Source organism: Elgaria multicarinata, chromosome 3 (genome assembly GCF_023053635.1).
Source record: "Elgaria multicarinata webbii isolate HBS135686 ecotype San Diego chromosome 3, rElgMul1.1.pri, whole genome shotgun sequence".
Lineage (NCBI taxonomy): Eukaryota > Metazoa > Chordata > Lepidosauria > Squamata > Anguidae > Elgaria > Elgaria multicarinata.
The window spans coordinates 46,907,995-46,929,509 of NC_086173.1; the positions used below are offsets into that span (position 1 = coordinate 46,907,995).

At 44.9% G+C, this 21,515-nt stretch overlaps 1 protein-coding gene across 3 annotated transcripts in view; it reads right to left on the bottom strand.

Moving 5' to 3' along the window:
• Window positions 1-1,260: 1,260 nt before the first annotated feature.
• SLC26A11 (solute carrier family 26 member 11) overlaps window positions 1,261-21,515 on the bottom strand; it is a 28,336-nt gene continuing 8,081 nt past the window's right edge. For all 3 annotated transcript variants that reach the window (XM_063120135.1, XM_063120134.1, XM_063120136.1), the window contains exons 6-18: window positions 20,503-20,645; window positions 19,549-19,724; window positions 17,350-17,422; window positions 16,641-16,691; window positions 15,724-15,784; window positions 14,678-14,733; window positions 14,181-14,321; window positions 9,982-10,109; window positions 9,428-9,527; window positions 7,828-7,961; window positions 6,912-6,984; window positions 5,963-6,050; window positions 1,261-3,241 (exon numbers count right to left, since the gene is read on the bottom strand). In XM_063120135.1, coding sequence (XP_062976205.1) covers window positions 3,217-3,241; window positions 5,963-6,050; window positions 6,912-6,984; window positions 7,828-7,961; window positions 9,428-9,527; window positions 9,982-10,109; window positions 14,181-14,321; window positions 14,678-14,733; window positions 15,724-15,784; window positions 16,641-16,691; window positions 17,350-17,422; window positions 19,549-19,724; window positions 20,503-20,645 — 1,249 coding nt within the window. In that variant the 3' untranslated portion in view covers window positions 1,261-3,216. The remainder of the gene's footprint in view (window positions 3,242-5,962; window positions 6,051-6,911; window positions 6,985-7,827; window positions 7,962-9,427; window positions 9,528-9,981; window positions 10,110-14,180; window positions 14,322-14,677; window positions 14,734-15,723; window positions 15,785-16,640; window positions 16,692-17,349; window positions 17,423-19,548; window positions 19,725-20,502; window positions 20,646-21,515) is intronic.

Below are 21,515 nucleotides of genomic sequence, written 5' to 3' on the forward strand. Positions count from 1 at the left end.
AGTGAGTCTTTACTATCTAGTTCAGTGATGTTGATACAATTGTAGGAACATAGGAAGCTGCCTTACACCGAGTCAGGCCCTTGGTCCATCTAGCCCAATATCGTCAACACTGACTGGCAGCAGCTCTCCAAGGGTTTCAGGCAGGAGTTTTTTCCAGCCCTACCTGAAGATGCTGAAGATTGAACCTGGGACCTTCTGCATGCAAAGCAGCTGCTCTACCATTGAGTTATGGCCCTCATATGTTTGTGGGCAAAATTGTTATCATTTAAATGTCTATACCACTCTTCTTAATAAATCAGAACAGTTTACAAGTAAAAAAAAACACAATACAAAAGCAAGCTCTAAGAAAACAATACTATGCACTGGGTTACCAGTGCGTTTCTGATCCCAGATCAAAGTGCTGTTTTTGACTTTTAAAGCCCTAAACTGTTTGGGACCAAGTTACTTGAAGACCACCTTCACCCATATAAACCTGCCTGCACTTTAAGGTCAGAAAGAGAGGTCCTCCTCAGTTGTCCAGCCATGAGAGCAATTAGGTGGGCGGGCCTTCTTTGCAGTGGCCCCACACCATCAGAGGTCCACCATGCTCTGACACTGCAGGCTTTTAAGAAAGCCTTGAAAACATTTTACTGTGGCCTCTTGATACGAATGCTGTTTTTGTTGCTATTGCCATTGCTGGCTTTATTGTTTTTAATTGCTATTTTATTGTGTTTAATATTTTAATTGTTTTATGTATTTTATTGTAAGGCGCTTCTGCCCTGAAAGGCAGCCAAGAAATATTTTACATAAATAAATAAATAACTCTAAAAACCACTGCAGAATAATACATACCAGACTGTTCATTCAGAGGTCTCATCAAGAACTCTCAAAAGCTTGGATGAAGAAGTATCGAACAAAACAAAGCTACCAAAGGAAGACACCTGATGCATCTCCATAGGCAGGGAGTTCCATAACAAAGGTGTCACGACCAAGACAGACCTTGCTCGGGTCATAGCTCTGTGAGCATTGCCTATATGCAAAATCACAAACAGGGTCCCCTCCAAAGACTGGCTGGCACATACTGGGTTACCCAGAAAATCATGGCCTGGTGTCCAGGCCAAAGGAGTGGAGTCTGTTTTGAGGGAAACTGCCTCAAAAGTGTTGCAAACCTGTTTTTTTTTTTTTTTTTTTTGCTGTTATTAAAGATGTAAAGGGCATGCTGTGTGTTGTTTTTCTACCTACAACAGGCAAAACAGAAGCGAGAGTGACTCTAAGAATGGCCTTTTTAAAAAATTTCCCCAAAGGAGCACACTTTTATTGATGTTTTTTCAAACATAGATGACTAAACACTCATAAGCTCACTTCCAAGCCCCACATGCTTTAGGAGTTGTTCCCAAGTGATAAAGAGATCTTGCCCAAGAATCATGGTTAAGGTTTAACCCAACAGCTGTCACATCCTGTTCATATACAGCTAAGGAAATAGAGAGTGCAAACGACACAGATTAACTGCTTCTCCTTGACTAACATATTCTGTTGTCGTCAGCACTTGCGCTCACAAAAATCCCTGGAGTATCCAATGCATCCTAGTTCATTCACGTCCTCGCTTAGGCTACTTCTAGGCAGAGATAATAGTGGGGATTCCTCTCCAAGCCTCCTCCCCAGGCTCTAGCAGGGGTGGGGTTTGCAGTGCCAAGGGGACAAGGTCTGCAGAGGCGACACAAGCCTCTGTGGGCCGGGCTGAAGGTTCTGTGGGCCGGAGGTTCTGCACCCGTTCTAGACTGAGGGCTCCTAGCACTACCAAGCCAAAGACGGCACATACCTAGACTGTCTTTCCCTCCTTAATGGATGTATTTTTGATAAGGAAAAAGATGCAGGTGGTGGGAAAACACAGGAAGGTTAAGAGAAAATGACATCTGGGGCCCTTGTAAAATTCTGCAAATAAGGCAGGGTGATTACCACAACAAAAAGCTCATGTGGAAGCCAAGGAGGAAAGGAGAACTATGCTCTGAGAAATTTGGCAATATATCCTCTGCATTTCTTTTTTACGCTTTCCCTTGTTCACACTGGCCCACATAGAGGAATGTCTAACATGGGGATAGGCAGCCTGATCGGACCCATGAGCACAAGTGACTTTTTTTGTGGGCACACTTCACATTTGGGGGGGCCAGGCACTTCTATCCTCCCTCTTCCAGGACCCCAAATTTTCTTGTCCCCTCCTTCTGCTCATGGTTCCCTTCCCCCACCAATTCTCCTGCTTTATTGCCACCCTATTGTTCACTCACCCCCACTGCTGCCACTCCTATGCTTATCTCAGCAGCAAGGAAACTGGAATACAACAGATCGGGGAATAAGTCGCCGTATCAGCCGATATCTTGCTTCCTAGCTGCAGAGCATGGAAGGCAATAAAAAGAGGTAGTGAGAGTGGAGGGGGGACAGCATCAATCCTGGTGGGCACCCATGGGTGCCGGGTGGCAAAAGTAGATGCCAAGGCTTCATTCCATGGAGAGGGCTGCACTTGTCCATTGAGAAAGAGCTGTAGTTCAGTGGTAGTGTGTGTGCTTCGTATGCAAAAGATCCCACGTTCAATTCAGTCCCTGGCATTTCCAGCCATTCCCAACCTGGTGCCCTCCAGAGCTTTGGACTTCAGAAATGCTGAGGGTTGCTGGGGCTGCTGGAAGTTGATGGCCAAAACATCTGTAGGGCACCAGATTGCGGAAGGCTATTTTAGGGAAAGGAGCATGTGAGAACCCACTTCCAAAAGAGGCAGATGTCTAAGTTTGCATAGGGAAGCAATTATCAGCACAGAAGCTAGTTATTTCCCTCCCTGCCTCATAGTTGGTAAGGACTAGGACATCCAACTTGGCAGCTTCCCACTCTGTGGGTATGTGGTGACAAGAAAAAATACTTATCTTCCTTACTCCAGTCCCCCTTCACATTCCCAGGTATGTGATGCTCACTATAGAACAATGGAAGTTGCTCTGCAAGTCCAGCCTTCAGTTCCTTTCCATTTTTACCCAGCAAGTGGCAGCTGGCATTCTTTTCCATAAATCTGCCACCCCTGCAGACTCCTTTCTGAAAACTGAACACTGTCCCCACTATCCTGACAAGTCCCAGCAAGCATCTGTTTTCAAATTCCAGATTAAAAAGGCCGGGAGACACTTTCCTTCTGTCTCAAAGAAATCCACTCCAGATTTTTCTTCCTTCCCTGCAGCACACCATCTTCAGAAGCCAGTCTTGTTAGTGTTGTGTTTCTGATCTTAACCTGCAGAGGACAAAACAAGGGAGCTGGTCTTTCTCTCTCTCTCTCTCTCTCTCTCTCTTTCTGGTGTGGAAAGGGGGAGTGAAAAGCCATTTGCAAGTAGGATCAGGGAATGGAGAAAGGTTGAGGGCAGCAAAAGGGAAGTTTGAAATTGCCTCTGCCTTCTCTCATCCAGTCATGATCAGTTTGTACAATAAACATTCCTTTTTCTTTTTTTAAAAAAAATCTACCTGCATTTAAAGTACAGGAGCTTGATGACTGGGAGGTATTTTGATGGAATGTATTATCAGGGTGAGGGATGGAGTTAGCCACTGTTGAATTCCAGGAGACAGTTAGTGCCAGGGAAAGGGAGCAAAAGGGATCGTGTGGAGGAAAAAGCTGAAAGAGGAAGAAAAACTGAAAGAGGTACAGCGATGTCTCCACCCCAGCCGCACTATTACCAGAAAGAAGAGTGTGGGAAAGAGAATAGTTGCAGCTGCTAGCTTTTTTGGGCAGCCTAATTTAGTTGTTATAGCACATTTTCCCTTCCTGAGCATCCTTGCTTGGCAAGTTCAAAGATCTCTGTGCCCCAGTCTGAGAGTTTGTTGAAGGCTCATCCGCATAGATTGTGAGGACACACAATAACCACAAAGTTTAGGGTGTGAGCAAGAATGGACACGTTTGTACATCATACAAAGGCCCCTGAGAAAAAGCAGATGAGGAGCTTGCTTGTCTGTTACTCCCAACAGATGGTTGGGTGCCCGGCAGCTGGCCGCGGGTTGTTTCTCCCTCACAATTCTCCTGGCTGCTGCCGGCACATCTCCCAGGCCACTTTGTGGCTCAGCCTGTCTTGTCTTCCCTACAGAGAGAAATATCTCTGCCTCTGACCCCGAACTTTTTCCCAATGAAGTATTCCCAACCCCCCCTTTTTTTTTAATGGCTCTGGTAGCCAGCAGTGGAGGAAAGCAGCAAGCACAAAGGATGGGGGAGCTGAAAACGGCTGGCGGAGGTATCCATTAGCAAGGGGAAGACCAAGATGGAGGACATTGACAAGGCGGCTGGAGAAGCTGAGAGAAGGTGCTGCAGGGGAGAAGGTGCTGCAGGGGGGAAGGTGCTTTGGAGTGATTGTGCTTACTCCAGTGTAACGTCAAGCAGCCTTTAAAAATAAAGAGTTGTTCATTAGCAAGGGAAGCACTGAAGCAGAGGATCGAGAGATATGGGTATGCTTGGCTAAATATGAGGCAAATGCTTTTGCACAAGAGCACAAGACACTGAACCAAAAACCCCCAAAACCCCCAACTTCTGACCACACTTCCATGTTGGTAAGGACTCAGAAAGATATTTCCTTTTTGCGATCTGATGCCACGGAGGAGGGAAGGGAGATTTTCCTCATCAGCCAACAACTGCAGCAGACCAATTGCTGAAAAAGCACTTCCCTTGCTAGAAAACACTTAGTGTTGTGTGTGTTTTTAAAAAGTCTGCTTCACATTACACTGAAGTGAACTTCGTACTTGAAACGAAACAGCTCCATTGCTAGCTGTCAGAGGCGCACGAAGGTTACAGAGCAGGCAGGCAGGATTGCAAAAATGACACAAAATTCATGGCGGAGCAGTAAAAGGGAGGGGAAATTTACGCAAACTTCCTAGCAGCAGTCATCCACTCTTGTGAACTTGTGCAGCAGCAAAAATAACAAATAAATTTTGCGAACACATTCAGGACACTCTCTGGTGTCCCTGCTTAACGATTCCTAATAAAAAACAATTCTAAGACTAAGAAGGGATGAGGGAGAATGGCGGCAGCACTAGCAATATTGCAAGGAGCAGCAGGGGTTTTTTTTGCTGCTCCTGCTGGCTGGATCTCTAGCATTCCGACAACCCATGAAAAAAATCACCCTGCTGGGTTTGGATATCATACTAAGCCACCCTGAGGATAAACCACCCTAAGCAACCCTATTACAAGCCATGGCTTCTCAGAGTGGCTTGTTTGCTCAAAACTACCCACAACGGAGAAACTGCTCTGGGTTCAGACATCACACTAAGCCACTCTGCGACCACCCATGGTGACAACCCACCAAAGCTTAGTGTGACATGTGAACCCAGTCAATGTCTCAAACACATCAGAAGTCTGAATTGGTTTAGAAATGGAAAAAGTAATTTGGTCTGACTGAGATTGACAACCTGGCACACTCTAAAAGAAATGGTTTCAAACATTTGAAACCTTACAGATGATACAGTCGGAAACCACGTCTCAGCCAAGGTCCTGGATGTACACGACTTAGACATGTTTTTATTCATCCTGTCTTACTTGAATCATTTAATTTCAAAAGAGTTTGATTCTCTTAATTCCCTTTGAAGACTATTGTTCCATTAACAATGAACTTTAGAAATAACTTCTTGGCACCAACGGTTTCCCATTGCCCTGTGAACTAGAAGAATTGTTATCACACATCAATTTCACTGCTGCTTCTTCAGAGTCGTGTAACACTGGAGGGTTTTGTGCTACTTGATGCTTCAGCTTTTTATGTCTGAATGAGAGAAAGATGCTCATCTTTCCACTGAACAGTCCCAGAGTGGGCACAACTTCTGAATCCCAGTTGCAACATCTAACAGTGTGCAGGTAACAGTACAGAGAAACTGCACCCTGTGTCCAAGCTCCATTATTTTGTTCAAAGCCCTAAAGCTTTGGTGTCAAGCCCGAGGTACACCTATTGTTTGGGTACAGGCATTAACAGCTCTGCATCCTCACTGGATGATCCCCGACGTGGGCAGTATGCTGTCACTGCCATCAAACAGGGCATCACTGGCATCGTGCAGTTCCTCATCAAGACTCCTCTCTGCAGGAGAGACAATAGGAAAAAGAAAGCATAGCTTGTGTTAAGGTTATAGTTTTCCGTGAGTCAAATCCCTCTTGTGTAAAAAAAGGATGCTAAGACATAGGCCTCCGCAAGGCAAAGAAGACGTCCCTCAAAGGCTGAATTCTTGTTTAGGACCATCAAATTCATCTTTCCCGAGCACCATATGGGAAAATTGAGAGGAAAGGCAGGGGACACTCTGGTCTCTGCCACTAGCCCTAAAACCAGTAGATGGTGGAACACCCAGGAAGAATACTATGACAAGGTGAAGATCAGCTTAGCCTCATCCATCAGCCAGAGTTCAAGGAGCTGCATGGAACCCAAGTCCCCGCTAAGAAGACCTCTGCTCCAACAGCACACTGCACTGTGACTGCAGAAGCAACCTGAAGGCCATCAAGGCCTCTGCCAATGGCCGCATGCCTACAGGCCACCATTAACAAGGGAAGACCAATCTGGACCTAGTTTTACATAAATGCCTGCTGTGTCTGAAAAGTGGGATGAAAATGTAGTAAACTAAAATTTAAATTATACTGTTTTAACTCTGTATTTTAACCTTATATCAATTTTGCTGCGTGGTTTTATCCTGGTTGTGCTTTTTATATTGTATTTTGTATTTGTATTTTTCACTTGTTGGTTGTTTTATGATGGTTTTAATTTTTGTGAACCACCCAGAGAGCTTCGGCTATTGGGCGGTATAAAAATGTAATAAATAAATAAATAATAAACCAAAGATGTAAAGTTAACACAGCCACATTTTGCAGCATATGATGGCTGCCCTGAACACACGGTAATGTCTCTCCAGGAATTAGGGAGTTTCTTTAGATCCTTTCCACCCTTACTCACCTGCATCCTTCAGGCTGGGAAAGTTATAGAAACCTTCCAGGTCAGCAGCCAGCAAGACTTGGAGAATATGGGCCTGTGGGCAGGAAGGACAAGGGAAAATATGTCAGTTGCGTTCCAGCTTTTCCCACACCCTTCAAGGGACCCCTTAAAGACCTAGAAGGCCTAAATCCAAAGCCAAAGGACCCTGGGTGGATGGACAGGGTCCACCTCTCAAGGGTAGAGCACATCCTTTGCATGTTTAAGCTCTCAGGTTCAATCCCTTGCACCTCTGGTTAAAAGAGGGGTAGGGAACCCATGGTCCTCCAGATGTTTTGGACTCCCAACTCCTATCATCCCCAGCAGCATGGTCAATGGCCAGAGATGATGGAATGTGTAGTCCAACAACATCTGGAGATCCACAGGTTCCCCACCTCTGGGGTTAAAAGGTGATCAGGGAGCAGGGCTAGGAAAGGCCTCCCCTGGGTTGTTGGGGAGCCCACTGCAGGCAGTACTGGAATAGATGGACCAACTCAGTACAAGGCAACTCCTTACACCTTGAATGGATGGGAGGGTTGTGGGTATCTCATGTTCTTAGAAAGTTTGCACTATTGTGCTGTGCTTAATTCATGAACATATAAAGCTGCCCTTATGCAGAGTCAGACCACAGTACCAACAGTATTGTCTGTTCTGACTGGGAGCAGCTCTCCAAGGTCTCCAGCAGGTTATTTCCCATACTCTGCTACTTGAATCCCTTTTTTAAAAAATTCAAACTGGAGATGCCAGGGATTGAACCCAGGAACGTCTACCTGCACAGCACGTGCTCCACCACCCTTTCCTAAATGAAAGTTGTTGGGACTCAAGCTTCCCTTGATTTGTGAAAGGTCTAAGGATGCCGCCATGTGCACCTCCTCCTCCTCCTCCTCCCGTTCTGACCCACCTGCAAGCCAATGAAGATCAGGGAGAGTCTCTTGTGCTGGAATTCCCGGAGCAGATCAGACAGGCCCAAAACCACAGTGTAGTCAATGCTGCTGACATGGGTGCAGTCCAGGATGACGTTGCGCAACCGAGACTCTGAAAGCAGACAACCAGCAGGGGCGTTCGAGGAAGGGCAAACACAGAGCAAGTACACCTACTAATATAAGCCTGGCTGTTGAAGGCCTGACAGGTCCATTTCAAGCCCTAGTCCATGAGTGCAAACATGCATTACTCTGTTCTGTAACCCACTGATGAATTCAAATGGACAGTATGGTGTAGTGGCTAGAGTGTCAGACTGTGAGTCGGAAGATCCGGGTGCGAGTCCCCACCCGGCCATGGAAACCCACTGGGTGACTTTGGGCCAGTCACAGACTCTCAGCCCAACCCACCTCACAGAGTTGTTGTGAGAGAATAAAGTGGAGAGGAGGAGGATTATGTACACCGCCTTGGGTTCCTTGGAGGAAAAAAGGCAGGATATAAATGTAATAATTAATTAATTAATTAATTAGGAAGTCAATATGGTAGGAAGAAACAGAGCAGTTCTAAGACTCACACCATTCTACTTTCTAAGAACTGCAACTATCCCAGGGCTCTCCAGCATCTTTAAGAGCCTCCTGAGTCCCGATGTTCCACCTGCAGTAATACCTTGGCAGGTTAGTGGCTCCATGAGCTCCTCTGAGGAGCTGGAATTCCACTGCATGCTAGTCTGCATGACTACCCCGATGTTCTGTCAGTTTGGTTCAAGGTGGTCCCATAAGGAACTCAGGATAAAAATACAGCTACAAGAAAACAAACTTTAATGAAATAATTAGTTAAAATACAAAGAATATAAAACATTGGTAGAACTACAATTATGAAATTCCACAAACAAAAACTTGACAGTACAATTTGTTGCATATAGACTTAGAAATGTTACTGGTTTTGCCATAGGCTTTTTCTAATACGATTCTAATGCAATAGGCTGTAATAATACATATTGGCCTAACCCAAACATGTTTTGACCATTTGTTTTTTACTATAACTATAGCCCAGAAGACATAATTAAATTGTTGCGTAGGTCCCTACTGTGTAACTTATCTACTCAGCCTGTTGTGGTCGATATCGGAACACAATGTTTTACTGTAGCTGTATTTTTATCCTAGTTACTTATACATTCTCTTAAACTTACTCTGCTTTTTCATTTTGAGTTTAGTTTAAGATAGAACCTTTATTGATAAATGCTCATTTCGAGGAGGTCCCAGCCAGAGTTCCTCCTCATTTGGTTCATACAATCTCTATCTACGCACCACGGGCCTTTAATCAAGGTGCATACCGAAGTGCATGAGGCTCATTTCTGCTTGGAATTCATGGAACGTTTGTTTCAGAGGCACCTGAGAACAGGAATATCAGCTTCTCTTAAACAGATTATCAACTTCCCAGGTTAATACTTGGGCCCCCCAAGGTATTGTTCTATGCAAATACTAGTGTCCCAGGTTAAGGGTGGCAAAGGTTTTTACCTCTGGATCCAATTCAATTCCTCTCAGCTAGCACTATACCGCAGGGTGTCTAGTTTTGCTCCTTACCTGACAGAGCCTTTTTGCGCACAACTTCCCGGAGGAACTCAATTGCTGGGAAATAGAGGCCACTGGCCAGCTGTATGAATAATGCCTCACGCTCCAAAACCTGAAGAAGAGGTTGGAAGAAAGCGTTGTGAGGGAAAACAAGATGACGTTTGTTACTACTTGGCCATCTTGCCCTTTTTAAAGGGCAAAAGAAACATGCCCAGAGGCTGCTAATTGTCACAGTGAAGGGTTGTTCCGATATTTGTTCTCCATTTGAGACATCTCAGTAGTGTTGAAAATTGAACTGGAGATGACTGCATATGTATACTATATGTATATTTTAAAAAAAACAAACTGTGTCCCGCCTCACTTTATATTGCCTGGAAACCATTATCTGTTTCACACCCAAGAGAGTCAAACAGTGAGTAGCATGTGGAGACGAGACAGAATTGCAAGGGATAGGTTCTATGACATGCGGTCCCCTGTGGCTGCCATCCAGATGTACTATGTGACATGGATTTCCCTTCTAACTCTGTCAACAGCATTCATCCTAACTCAGTGAGCTCAGAACAAACCTTTATCTGTGGCCTGGCAAGAGGGTAGAGCAGGAGAATACCAGAGACCAGCACACCAGCTATGATGCCATACTGCACCTCCCAGAAGCACAGCAAGAACGTCACACACAGTGGCACCAGGTCCAACCCTGAGAGAGAAGAATACATAGAACAAAATCACTGACTTGTTCATTTCTTCAACAAGATGGCTGCCACACAAAACAGGAAGATAAACAAAAAGAACAACAAAGAGAAAAGAAGCAGCACCTTCTTATCTAGAGAGTTTTCATTAAGAGCTTATACCTCAGGAGCGGTGGACTAAGCTGACTAGAATAGGTCATAAAATACAATGCTCACATAACATGTATTCTCCACCCCCAATTTCTCTAGACTCAGGGGTTTCCTGAATCTTCCCCTCTGCTTGTACACTATACAAATAAAACAATCAGAGCCCAACCCAAATCATAAACCAATCACCTAGGGATGAGTTGGGAGAGTTCAATGGATGACTGCTGTCAGGGGGAAGTTTCTCCTAACAAAACAACCAAATTCTCTCTGTATATAGTAAGTGGCTGAAACAACAACAGAAAGGCGAATGAAATAAAGGGAAGCCAGTTGTTGCCGGAGGATCCCAAGTTTGTCATGGGAAACTGAAGTGTGCATCGCTCACACCCACCACAAATTATGCGTAAGCCACTGACAGGGAAGAGTCACTACCTCTTTCATCCATTGGGCAGACGAGAGGCAAAATCCCCTTTGGAATAGCACAACAGAACTACTAGTGCCATCTTTCAGCCACTAGAAGCGCTAGGGGGACAGGAGACTGAACTTACTCACTGAGCAGCAGCAGATGGGGGCTGTCTCTTTCTTATGGCAGGGAGTGGTTCTCTGGCTGAGTCACCCTCCCAAGTTGTAAGATAGTGCTTGTTTGACTAATGAGTTATTAACTGATCTGTGAAAAGTGGGCCAGAAAAAAAATATATTCCATCCCACTCCTGTGTCGTTGCTTTTTCGTTATTGGTTAGGGTTTGTTGTTGTTTATTCGTTCAGTCGCTTCCGACTCTTCGTGACTTCACGGCCCAGCCCACGCCAGAGCTTTCTGTCGGCCGTCGCCACCCCTAGCTCCCCCAAGGTCAAGTCTGCCACCTCCAGAATATCATCCATCCATCTTGCCCTTGGTCGGCCCCTCTTCCTTTTGCCTTCCACTTTCCCTAGCATCAGCCTCTTCTCCAGGGTATCCTGTCTTCTCATTATGTGGCCAAAGTACTTCAGTATTGCCTTTAATACCATTCCCTCAAGTGAGCAGTCTGGCTTGATTTCCTGGAGTATGGACTGGTTTGATCTTCTTGCAGTCCAAGGCACTCTCAGAATTTTCCTCCAACACCACAGTTCAAAAGCATCTATCTTCCTTCGCTCAGTTTTCCTTATGGTCCAGCTCTCGCAGCCATAGGTTACTACGGGGAATACCATTGCTTTAACTATGCGGACCTTTGTTGTCAGTGTGGTGTCTCTGCTCTTAACTATTTTATCAAGATTTGTCATTGCTCTCCTCCCAACAAGTAAACGTCTTCTACAATGTGGGAAGGGGATTCTGTATATGCAGAGAGGCTCGGCCTTAACTCCAAAGAATAGTGCAAGGGCTCAAAAGTTTAAAGCTGCCTGAAAACCTTGCCATCTGCTCTGGAAACCCTGCTGCTGCTTAAATTGATGTAGTGTATAGGTCTATGGCTATGTACCTGGAGGATGGGGGAGTGCCTGTCCTCTGAATATGATTAGTGAGTCCAGATTTTATTATTACTGATTCAATTTGGTGTTGAAAACACATTGCTCAAGGACTGAAATCCTGCACAAATTAAGCTCATGCTCTTCTGATAAAGATTATATACAGTGTGTGTGTCCAGCTTCAACTGCAAAGCCTTGCTCTTCTAAAATGATGTTGGGGGCCACACACTGCTCTTTTACTACCCCCCAAAAAAGAACCAAATAATAGACATCCAGTAACAATTCCTTAATAAACGCCCGGGGCACTGAGGTTACTTGAGTTAGGCAAAGCTTTGCACAATATTAAAATGGCAAACTGGCATTTTTTACATTCAATCATGACTGCCTAAAATTCCAAGTTTAGTTTTTTTCCAGAAAAATCAAAATTGCATTTTCTCAACAACATTGGAAGTGTTATGAAAGGTCAAAATCATGCTTTAGTCAATTTGCCTTGCTAACCATAGGCATGTGCAGCACATTTCATTAGGGTGTACACCCATAAAATAAATAAATAAATAAATATATATATATATATGGGGAACATTTACTGAATACTCAGTCATAAAGGATATTATTTTTATTCATTTATTTATTAAACACTGTAGAAACTGATATCCTACTCTGCATTTAGCTTGCCTGACCACAAGAGGGCTTTTGTCAGTGTGGGGAGAGAATGGTGGGGCTTCGTAGTGACACTGGTTGGAGGAGGGTCTTATGAGGTGACATTAGTCTTCGGGGGCCCTCCTCCTGGCCTCTTTGAAGCATGGCTCCTGGCAGACAGGCTCCCAGCAGAGAAATTCCTTTTTGCTCCTGCTGCCAGGAGCAATGGTGGGCTATCAGGGATTGCTGCAGCAGAGCAGCTCTCTGGATCCCTACTCAATGGTCCCCTCAACTTGATGCTTATTGCTTGCGATGTTTGGGTGTGCCTGGGCACACCCGGCACACCCCTATGCTGCTAACAGAGCTCACTCAAGAGAAAGGAGGACTGTAGGCTGTCAGAAAGGGAAGAATTTGGGTGGGAAATTGCATAAAATTACTTTAAAATGCTGGACCAATGGAAAGCCAATCAAACGTAGTTTTTTGATGATAAAAAGCCGAGCATGTTGCTGAAAGTAACGTATAGCCGTTTATGTTTGCTTTTGGAAATAATGCTCAGCTTTTTACCAACAGAAAGCTACCTTTGGTAGATTTTTCATTTGTCCAGCAGGTGCCAGTATTCTTTAAGCTGCTTGTTTCTCATAACCAAGGACAACAGGGAACTGCCTTGACCGTGCCTGCTTGCTGCTGTTTTGGGGAAAACCTGGCACTTTTGCTGCTGCAGGGTGGCAATGGCTAATCCCGACAGAAGGCAGCGCGGGCTTTCTGGCAGCCATTCGGCTCGTCAGGCCCACCCCGCCTTGGCTTCCAGTGACCAATCAGGAGTTGCCATCCGCCCAGGCACCAGAGCAATGACAGATGGTGGAAGGGCCGTAGTCAACGACTCCAGCGTACAAAGTCAGAGTAAGTCTCTGACTTCTTAAATTCGAAGCTTCGCAGGGAAGTCCCGCTGTGGCTTTGAGGTGACGGCTACATCGCATAACAGCCACCATGGGGCTTTTTAAAATGTATGGACAGGCCCCAGAAGATATTTTTTTCTAAAGCATTCCAGCGCTATGAGTGTTTTTTCTTTAAAAACACACACACAAGCACTTCCATATGAAATCATGGAGGGGGAGTAATACAAGATTTCCCAGATGTATCGATGGGACAGGATTTTCAGCTCCTGCTCACAAATATAGCTCCAGAAACATTGCAGGGTTGAGTGCCATTTATTTAACTATGTAAAAGTATTTTTTAAACTGTCCTGAATATCAACTTCTTAGTTTTGTGGAATTCCAAATCTGGAAGGGACTTTTTTTTTTTAGCAGGCATCCTACATTTTGTTTACCTGGAATCTGAGGGTGAGGATTAAGAAATAAGGGAGTAGAGTGATCCAATTCCAGAAAGTTACATAGAGGCCAATCCATCACTGAGGGATGCTGCAGGGAAAGAGGCTCACTCACATTCAGCCATTCCTCCCCCATCCCACACACCCTCAACCACCAACTCTCATGTTGTCCCCATATAGGTAAAAACAGACTTTCAGACCATGTTTTAAAGAACTTTGACTGGGAGCCAAAACAGACATTACTTGAAATCCATATATAGCAACTACATTCTCCTCCCACCATTTTTTACTCTCGTGTAGGTGCATGGCCCCAATATAGATTGGGACCCTAGCATGGGGAGGGCAGTAGGTGGCCTTTTAAGATCTGGACTGGGTGCCCTGCACCAACTCTACAGTAAAAAATGAAAAAGACATAGCTGTTAGATATCGATTTAAAGGAATGCCTGTGTGAGTCCTGGATTTGGTATTCTTAGGGAAGCATTACAAGACCCTTTAACTTTTCAACTTTGAAAGGAACAGGATATTCTCATACTTTTAACCTGCCATAACGTGCGGAAGATCCGGGCATCAAACAAAGGAGCCACAGCACAGATGATGACAGCTGCCAGCGCTGCCTTGGGAATGTAGTAGAAGAGGGAGGTGAGGTAGGCGAGAGACAGTAGCACTAGAGCCCCTGTGGAGAGAGAGGCAACGCTAGTCAACACTGCAGGCCTATCGCCAGGTGAGGAATATGCTATCGGGCAGCGCAGAATATTGCTGGTCCAGATGCATTATCATGCCAGGGAGGGAGGTTATATCACATTGGACTACTGAACTCACAGTAGTTAGAGCAATGACTAGAGAAGGGCTTCATTTTGAACACTGGAAGGGTGCTGCATGGTCTCTTCCCAACTTTCCATCCCCACAGGGGGTGAAAAGAACAGATTTAACAACACAATTTGCATCTGTCGAATCTCCATCCCACCCCCAGAATCAGCCCTTTACAATGCCTCCAAGGCAGCAAGCCTGAGGTATCCTTTGAGCCCCTACCTGTGATTAGTCCCCCTGCAGGCGTGCGCACACCCGTCTGCGCGTTGACTGCTGACCTGCAACAGGAACAAACTGTCAATTATGGGAACAGGAAACAGCCCCTTCATCCCCCTAGAAGAGGGGTAGGCAGATTCAGGGGTCCTGGGCGCCATTTTCACACACCCAGGCCTTCCTAGGGAGGCCACACTCATGCTGTTGCTACCCCGCCAAATTTCATAGTGCGTCAGCCGCAAAAGAAACCAGAATTTGGCAGCCAATTCCTATGGCTTGTTCCCAAGCTAAAGTTGACAGACTTACTGCTCCATAGCATCAAACAGCTGATTTTGGGTGGCTTGTTTTGGCCACTGTCAATTTGGTGGTTAGACGGTGGAGGGCAATGAGTTACCCACCGCTGCCCTAGAAGCATTTTAGGGAAAGCGATTAGCCTAAAGAGCAAATGATCTTAATATTACTTACTAGGACTCACAAGGTCATCAGGGTTTATGGGAATAATCTATCTGTTCAGGGACCAGCACTTTTGAGGCAAGGGTCTCTTTCAGGAGAAAGCCTAGGATTCCTACTGCCACCAAAAGATGAAGGCCTGGCAGTAAAGATTCAAACTGGTCTCAAATACCACCTACTCCATAAATGCTACATGAATTAACCCAGGAGACTTATTTAGGTAAAATGTTATACCCTAATTAAATCTGCCCAATGGGACTCTTGAAGTGGCTTGCAACACCCATCAATAATAAAACCATACAGTAAAACTTAAAGGCCCAAAACCTTACCCAGCCCAAGTTCCGTATTCACCATCACTAATGTAGGTGTGAATTCCCTCTTCTCCCATAATCAAGCACTAAAAAGGTTAAGAAAAAGCAAAGCTTTTCACAGCCCTGATTGTGTGGATACCAAGGTGATTATGAAGAGTTTTAAGGGGTAATTAATCCAGAGCATAAGAAGTGAGTTCTACACAGATACTTGCTGGACATTAATATTTTTAAGCCACTTTACTCCCCTATTAAGCCATAGGAATGTATTAATCATCCACAGAAGGATTTACTCACCGGCCAAAGCTACCCGTGACAGGATAGGATGAGATGAAGGAGCCGAGGAGGTTGGTGAAACCTAGAGGTCGCAGAGGAAGAGAGGTTAAGAAACAGAGACAGAATAAGATGTGGAGTCCTACTTTCCTGCTTTCTGGCCTCAGGAAGGCACCAGAATCACTTTTTAAATGGGAGAGGAAAGATTTGGTCTCTGCTGCTCCAGGGGGCAGGATGAGATCTAATGGGTTAAAGTAATAGGAAGATAGATTTTGGGTGAACATTAGGATCAATGTTTTAATAGCAATAAAGTTTGGCAATGGAATCCATTTATCTTGGGTGGATGAGATGGCTCTCCCTTATTGGCAATCTTCAAGCAGAAGTTGGATAATCTGATTTATTTATTTATTATTACATTTATATATTCCCTTTTTCCTCTTGCAAGGAACTGAAGGTGGCTTACACTGTCCTCTCCTCTCTATTTTATCCTCACAACAACTTTGTAAGGTAGATTAGGCTGAGAGTCAGTGACTGGCCCAAAGTCACCCAGTGAGTTTCATGGCCAAGTGGGAATTAGAAACCAGGTCTCTCGAGTCCCAGTCCAACACTCCACCACATCATCACTCTGCTGGAAATGGTCTAGGCTATGGATTTCTTGCACCAAGCAGGGGGTAGGTCTAGATGGCCTAAATAACCCCTTCTAATTCTCTGATTCTGAAGAAGTACTAAAATTGGGGGTGATGGTCAGGGTGTAGTTTCATAAATTATGCCTGTCCCCATGGCTTCCTGAATTCATCAACTGCCCTTGGCAGTCATTTGAGAAGTCCTTTACAGAAAGAGCTCAATTCTTCCTTCTCAGATTCACCGTTACTCCGTCTGAGTGTCCTTCAAACACAAGACCCAATCCTATCCAGTCAACCCTATCCATGCAAAATTCTTACCCATGGCTACCAGCTCCTGGTTGGGGTCAATTTGGTAGTTATTTTGAGAGGCTAGAAGAAAAGGAAAATTTAGACACTTGTTAAATATTTCTGGACTATCCAGTAGGTAAGAGTTCCACAGGCACCGCAGGCAGGCAGATGTGAAACAACAAGAAATACAGGGCTGAAAGTGACTGTAGATCCATCTCACACAGCTTTCCCTAAGCTAGTGCGCGCTCTAGACGTTTTGGACTTTTAGCTTCCAGTTAGCAAGACTACTGGCCACGCTAGCTAGGGATTGTGGGAGTTGAAGTCCAAACTATCTGAAGAACACCAAGTTGGGGAAGGCTGCTTGAATCCATCATTACAAAAAGGAACTGTGCCCTCCTTCACACACACGTGGTGCCATTCCACAGTACCTATCAGGTACATGCAATGCAGTTGGTGCCATCCATTATTCACATGTGTACCTCTCTTCATGGGATTATGAAACAGCCAGCTCTCATGCTGCTAGGTGAGAAGGAAACTATTGCTGCCTGCCCAGATAACAAGCAAGAGATGCAAAGCAATGGAAAGGGAAGGTTAGTTAAATTTAACCATCTCTTCCCCATCCCCACCCCCCACGCAGTCCTTAAACAACAGAAAATTATCTTTTCCTAAATCTCATTAGGTTTCAGGTGGGGCAGTCCTCCCACTGCCCCTCAGTGCCCAAGGAAAGTGAAGATCCTACCAAATGCTTTGGCAATAGCAACCGTCTCCAGCAGTCCCATGAGTGGCACCACAGCCAAGCCAGCTCCCATTGCCTGTAAAGGGGAAGAGGAAGGCGGAAGTTCACTGCACTGTGATTTATAAATGGAACTTCACGTTCCAGCACAGGAAAGGTAAGGTCGATATGTCATAAATCAAAGGTGGGGACCCTGTTGGATTACAACTCCAGCATCCCTAAACCATGGTCATGCTGGCTGGGACTGACGGGAGGTGGAGTCCAGCAACATTTCTCTGTTTGTGGCACCCCAACTGTGGAATTATTATTATTATTATTATTATTATTATTATTTATTTATATAGCACCATCAATGTACATGGTGCTGTACAGAGTAAAACAGTAAATAGCAAGACTCTGCCGCATAGGCTTACAATCTAATAATGCCCTCCCTTTGGAGGCCTCACTGGTGCCAACACTGATTTTATTCCGGTGCCAAGTGAAAACATGGCTTTTGAACAAAGCTTTTAATGGTTGAATTCACTAGGCACATTGTTTTAACTGTTTTAATAGTTTTACTGCTTTTAAATTATATATTGCTTTAGCTCGGTTTATGGTTTAATTTGTTTTTAGCTATGTATATTTACCGTTCCTAGAGATGTCAGTCCTGGCCACGGTGACACACGCCTTAATTACATCCCGAGTGGATTACTGTAACGCGCTCTACGTGGGGCTGCCTTTAAAAGAGTGTTTGGAAACTCCAGCTGGTTCAAAAAGCTGCAGCCGGTTACAGGGAGCACACAACTCCCCTGTTAAAAGAGCTCCACTGGCTTCCAGTCTGTTTCCCGGCACAATTCAAAGTGCTGGTTATGACCTATAACGCCCTACATGGCTCGGGTCCAGGTTATTTGAAAGACCGTATTCTCCCTTATAAGCCTGCCTGTGCTTTAAGATCTTCACAGGCGCGCTTGGTGGGAACATGGCAGAGGGCCTTCTCAGTGGCTGCTCCAGTGCTTTGCAACTCTCTTCCCGGGGCAGCTAGACTGGCTCCCTCCTTGATGGGCTTTCGAAGTAGGCTAAAACTTGTTTGTTCCAGCAGGCCTTTGGAGAGTAATTTGGTCCTCCATCTATGTCAATGACTTATAATTTTGTTGTGTATTTTAAACTTTTTTTTTTTTTTACATTTCTTTTCCTATGTTTTAAAACGTATGTTTTAAACTTTGTAATACCGCCTTGAGGCCCAGTATTGGGCAAAAGGCGGGATACAAATAAATATAATAATAATACTGTTTTTATACTGTATATGCTTTTCTCTGTACACTGCCCTGAGATCTTATTGATATAGGGCGGGATATGAATGTTTTAAATAAATAAATAAATAAATAAACAAACAAACATCTGGAGGGCCAAAGGTTGCCCACCCCCAGCGTAAATACTTCCCACCTCAATATCTGATCCATAAACACTACATTCATAGGACCTCTCGTGCAAGCACTGAGTCATTACTGACTCTTGGAGGGACGCCAGCTTTCGCTGACGTTTTCTTGGCAGGCCTTATAGCAGGGTGGTTTGCCGTTGGCTTCCCTGGCCGTTATTACCTTTCCCCCAGCTAACTGGGTACTCATTTTACCGACCTCGGGAGGATGGAAGGCTGAGTCGACCCGAGCTGGCTGCCTGAAACCAGCTTCCGCTGGGATCGAACTCAGGCCGTGGGGAGAGTTTCAGCTGCAGAAACTGCTGCTTTACCGCTCTGCACCACACGAGGCTCTACATTCATAGGAGTCTATCATTATTCACTTCAAGCAGTAGGAATCCAAGCTGTTGGCTCTGAAGTGCCAATCAACTCAAGGTATACGCTTTGAGCCATTTACAGTTTTTAACAACCTCCGCTTCAAAATTATGGAAAATATGTAATTCCTATTAACCTTATTTATTATTTCACAAGCACTGAAATGTATTTTTAAGTGTCTTATATTTTGTCCCAGCAACATAACGAAGCATCTTTATTAAACAATGTTATTATTGAAGCACCTTTTCATACCAGTCTTGGAGGAATGTGTTTCAATTTTGCTGCTGACTTTAAAAGAAAATGTTGTAATAGCGACAACTAACTTGATAGTCATTTCCAGTGAAATTATTAAGATTGTTGTAAACACGCTTCTCGTTGTTGCTGTTTTGCTAAAGGAAAGTAATGCATAAGCCTTCAAAGACAGATGAAATGCCCACCTGTGCCATCTCTCCAAAGGAGACTGTCCCGTTGGGTGTGACTTTGGAGAAAGGTGGCGGCTGGAATGGCGGGAGCCCCTGGGGTGTGGTCCCCGTGAGGGTGAATGGCTGGGAGCCGGTCGCTTGGAAGGCGTAGGCCACGAGACCAGCAAACAGGACCACAAGAGCGTTACGGGCTGCGAGGAAGAGAATCTTTTTAGTAAAGCCCTGCACAACCAAATGACAGCGCTGACAGACATGCATGGCAGACACACGGGAAACTTGGGACCGTAAGCAAGAAGGGCAAGTCTCTACCAGGCCATGACAACACTCCTGGTACAGTATTTCCAAAGATTTGGCGTTAGATAGCTGCAGAGGCCACTGAGTCTGCACGGGGTATAAAGAAAGGCTCTAAAGCAAGCTGGCAGCCCCTGCCTGCTGATCCCACACCCCACATTTTAAAATTATGATGAGAATATATTGTTATATAAATGGTAAAATGGTTTGTTGTATAATAGGAAGCTAGGAAAAGCTCAATCTGCTCCAGGGGATGTTCAGCCCCCTCTTGCCTCAATTTCCTTTCTGTCTTCTTCTACCTCCACCCCCTAAACCTCACTCGCCATCCACTCTTCCTTAAGATTTTTCTTTCTCAGTTCCTTGCCTAGCCTTCCTTCAGCCTCCCTTCCTCCACCCCCATTTTTTTGGTTTGCCACTTAGCCTATCTCCAGAACTAATTTCCAGTCCATTCTACAGGTGAGGTTTTAACCCCAGCCAAACTGACAACATTCCCTTCCCTCACACCACTAGAACCCACTTTGTCCCCTGAGCAACTGAGCCAACACCAGTTTAGCTGTTCCAGATGAAAGGTTTCACCACCCAAAGAACAGTAGAATATAGATCATTCAGCACGTGTAACAGCACATGGCTGAGAAAGGGGAGTACTAAAAACTCACATGTAGGACAGGAGAGACAAACCTGTAGCTGCTGTCCAGACAATAACTCTGCTGACCCTGACAATCAAACTTTCCATTTGGTAGACCTTGGGGATGCCCTTTTTCATTTGTTCCAGGCCCATGAGGGCTATCAGGCAGAACATCCCAAGGATGGCATCCCCAGCCCTGCATATAAATCATAACATTAGTAACTTGGTTGCAAGGAACTCTCACCGAAAAAGCATGGGATACCATCCCCCACCTCTCATTTTCCTTCTGAGCACAGTTGCTTTCTATTGAACCACTGTACCTATGCATGAGGAAGCAAAGGCAGTCACCTCAACACTAGGGTGACCATATGAAAAGGAGGACAGGGCTCCTGTAGCTTTAACAGTTGCATAGAAAAGGGAATTTCAGCAGGTGTCATTTGTATATATGGAGAACCTGGGGAAAGTCCCTCTTCATCACCACAGTTAAAGCTGCAGGAGCTATACTAGAGCGACCAGATTTAAAAGAGGGCAGGGCATCTGCAGCTTTAACTGCTGAAATTTCCTTTTCAATACAACAGTTAAAGATACAGGAGCCCTGTCCTCCTTTTCATATGGTCACCCTACTCAACACCCACCCAAATGTAGAAGCCTCCCCGTGACCAAAGCCCCAAATACTTTCCTCTTAGTCAATTATGTTCTTAGTTAGCTACGGGAAGGCTGCAAAATTCAAGGGACAGAAAAATTACATCAGGATCCACTTTCATTCATTCTTCCAAGAGGCATGTGCACATTTAGCATCATTGCTCATACCAAACGTCCATTTAGTTGATTCAGCTTGTCAGATCTGCAAACCAAATCCTGAACACTCTGAAGACAGCTCATACAAACCATGTAACAAAGGTCAAATTAGATGCAGAAGAACGGAGAGCAACATGCCAGAGGATCCTCCCAATTGCTACAACTTAGGAGCACTCGCTTTATAGATCCTTCATTTTTTTAAAAAATTGCCTCTAGCCCTCAAAAATTGCCCCAAACCCTGCTCTCTTTCAGCTCCATCATTGGTTCC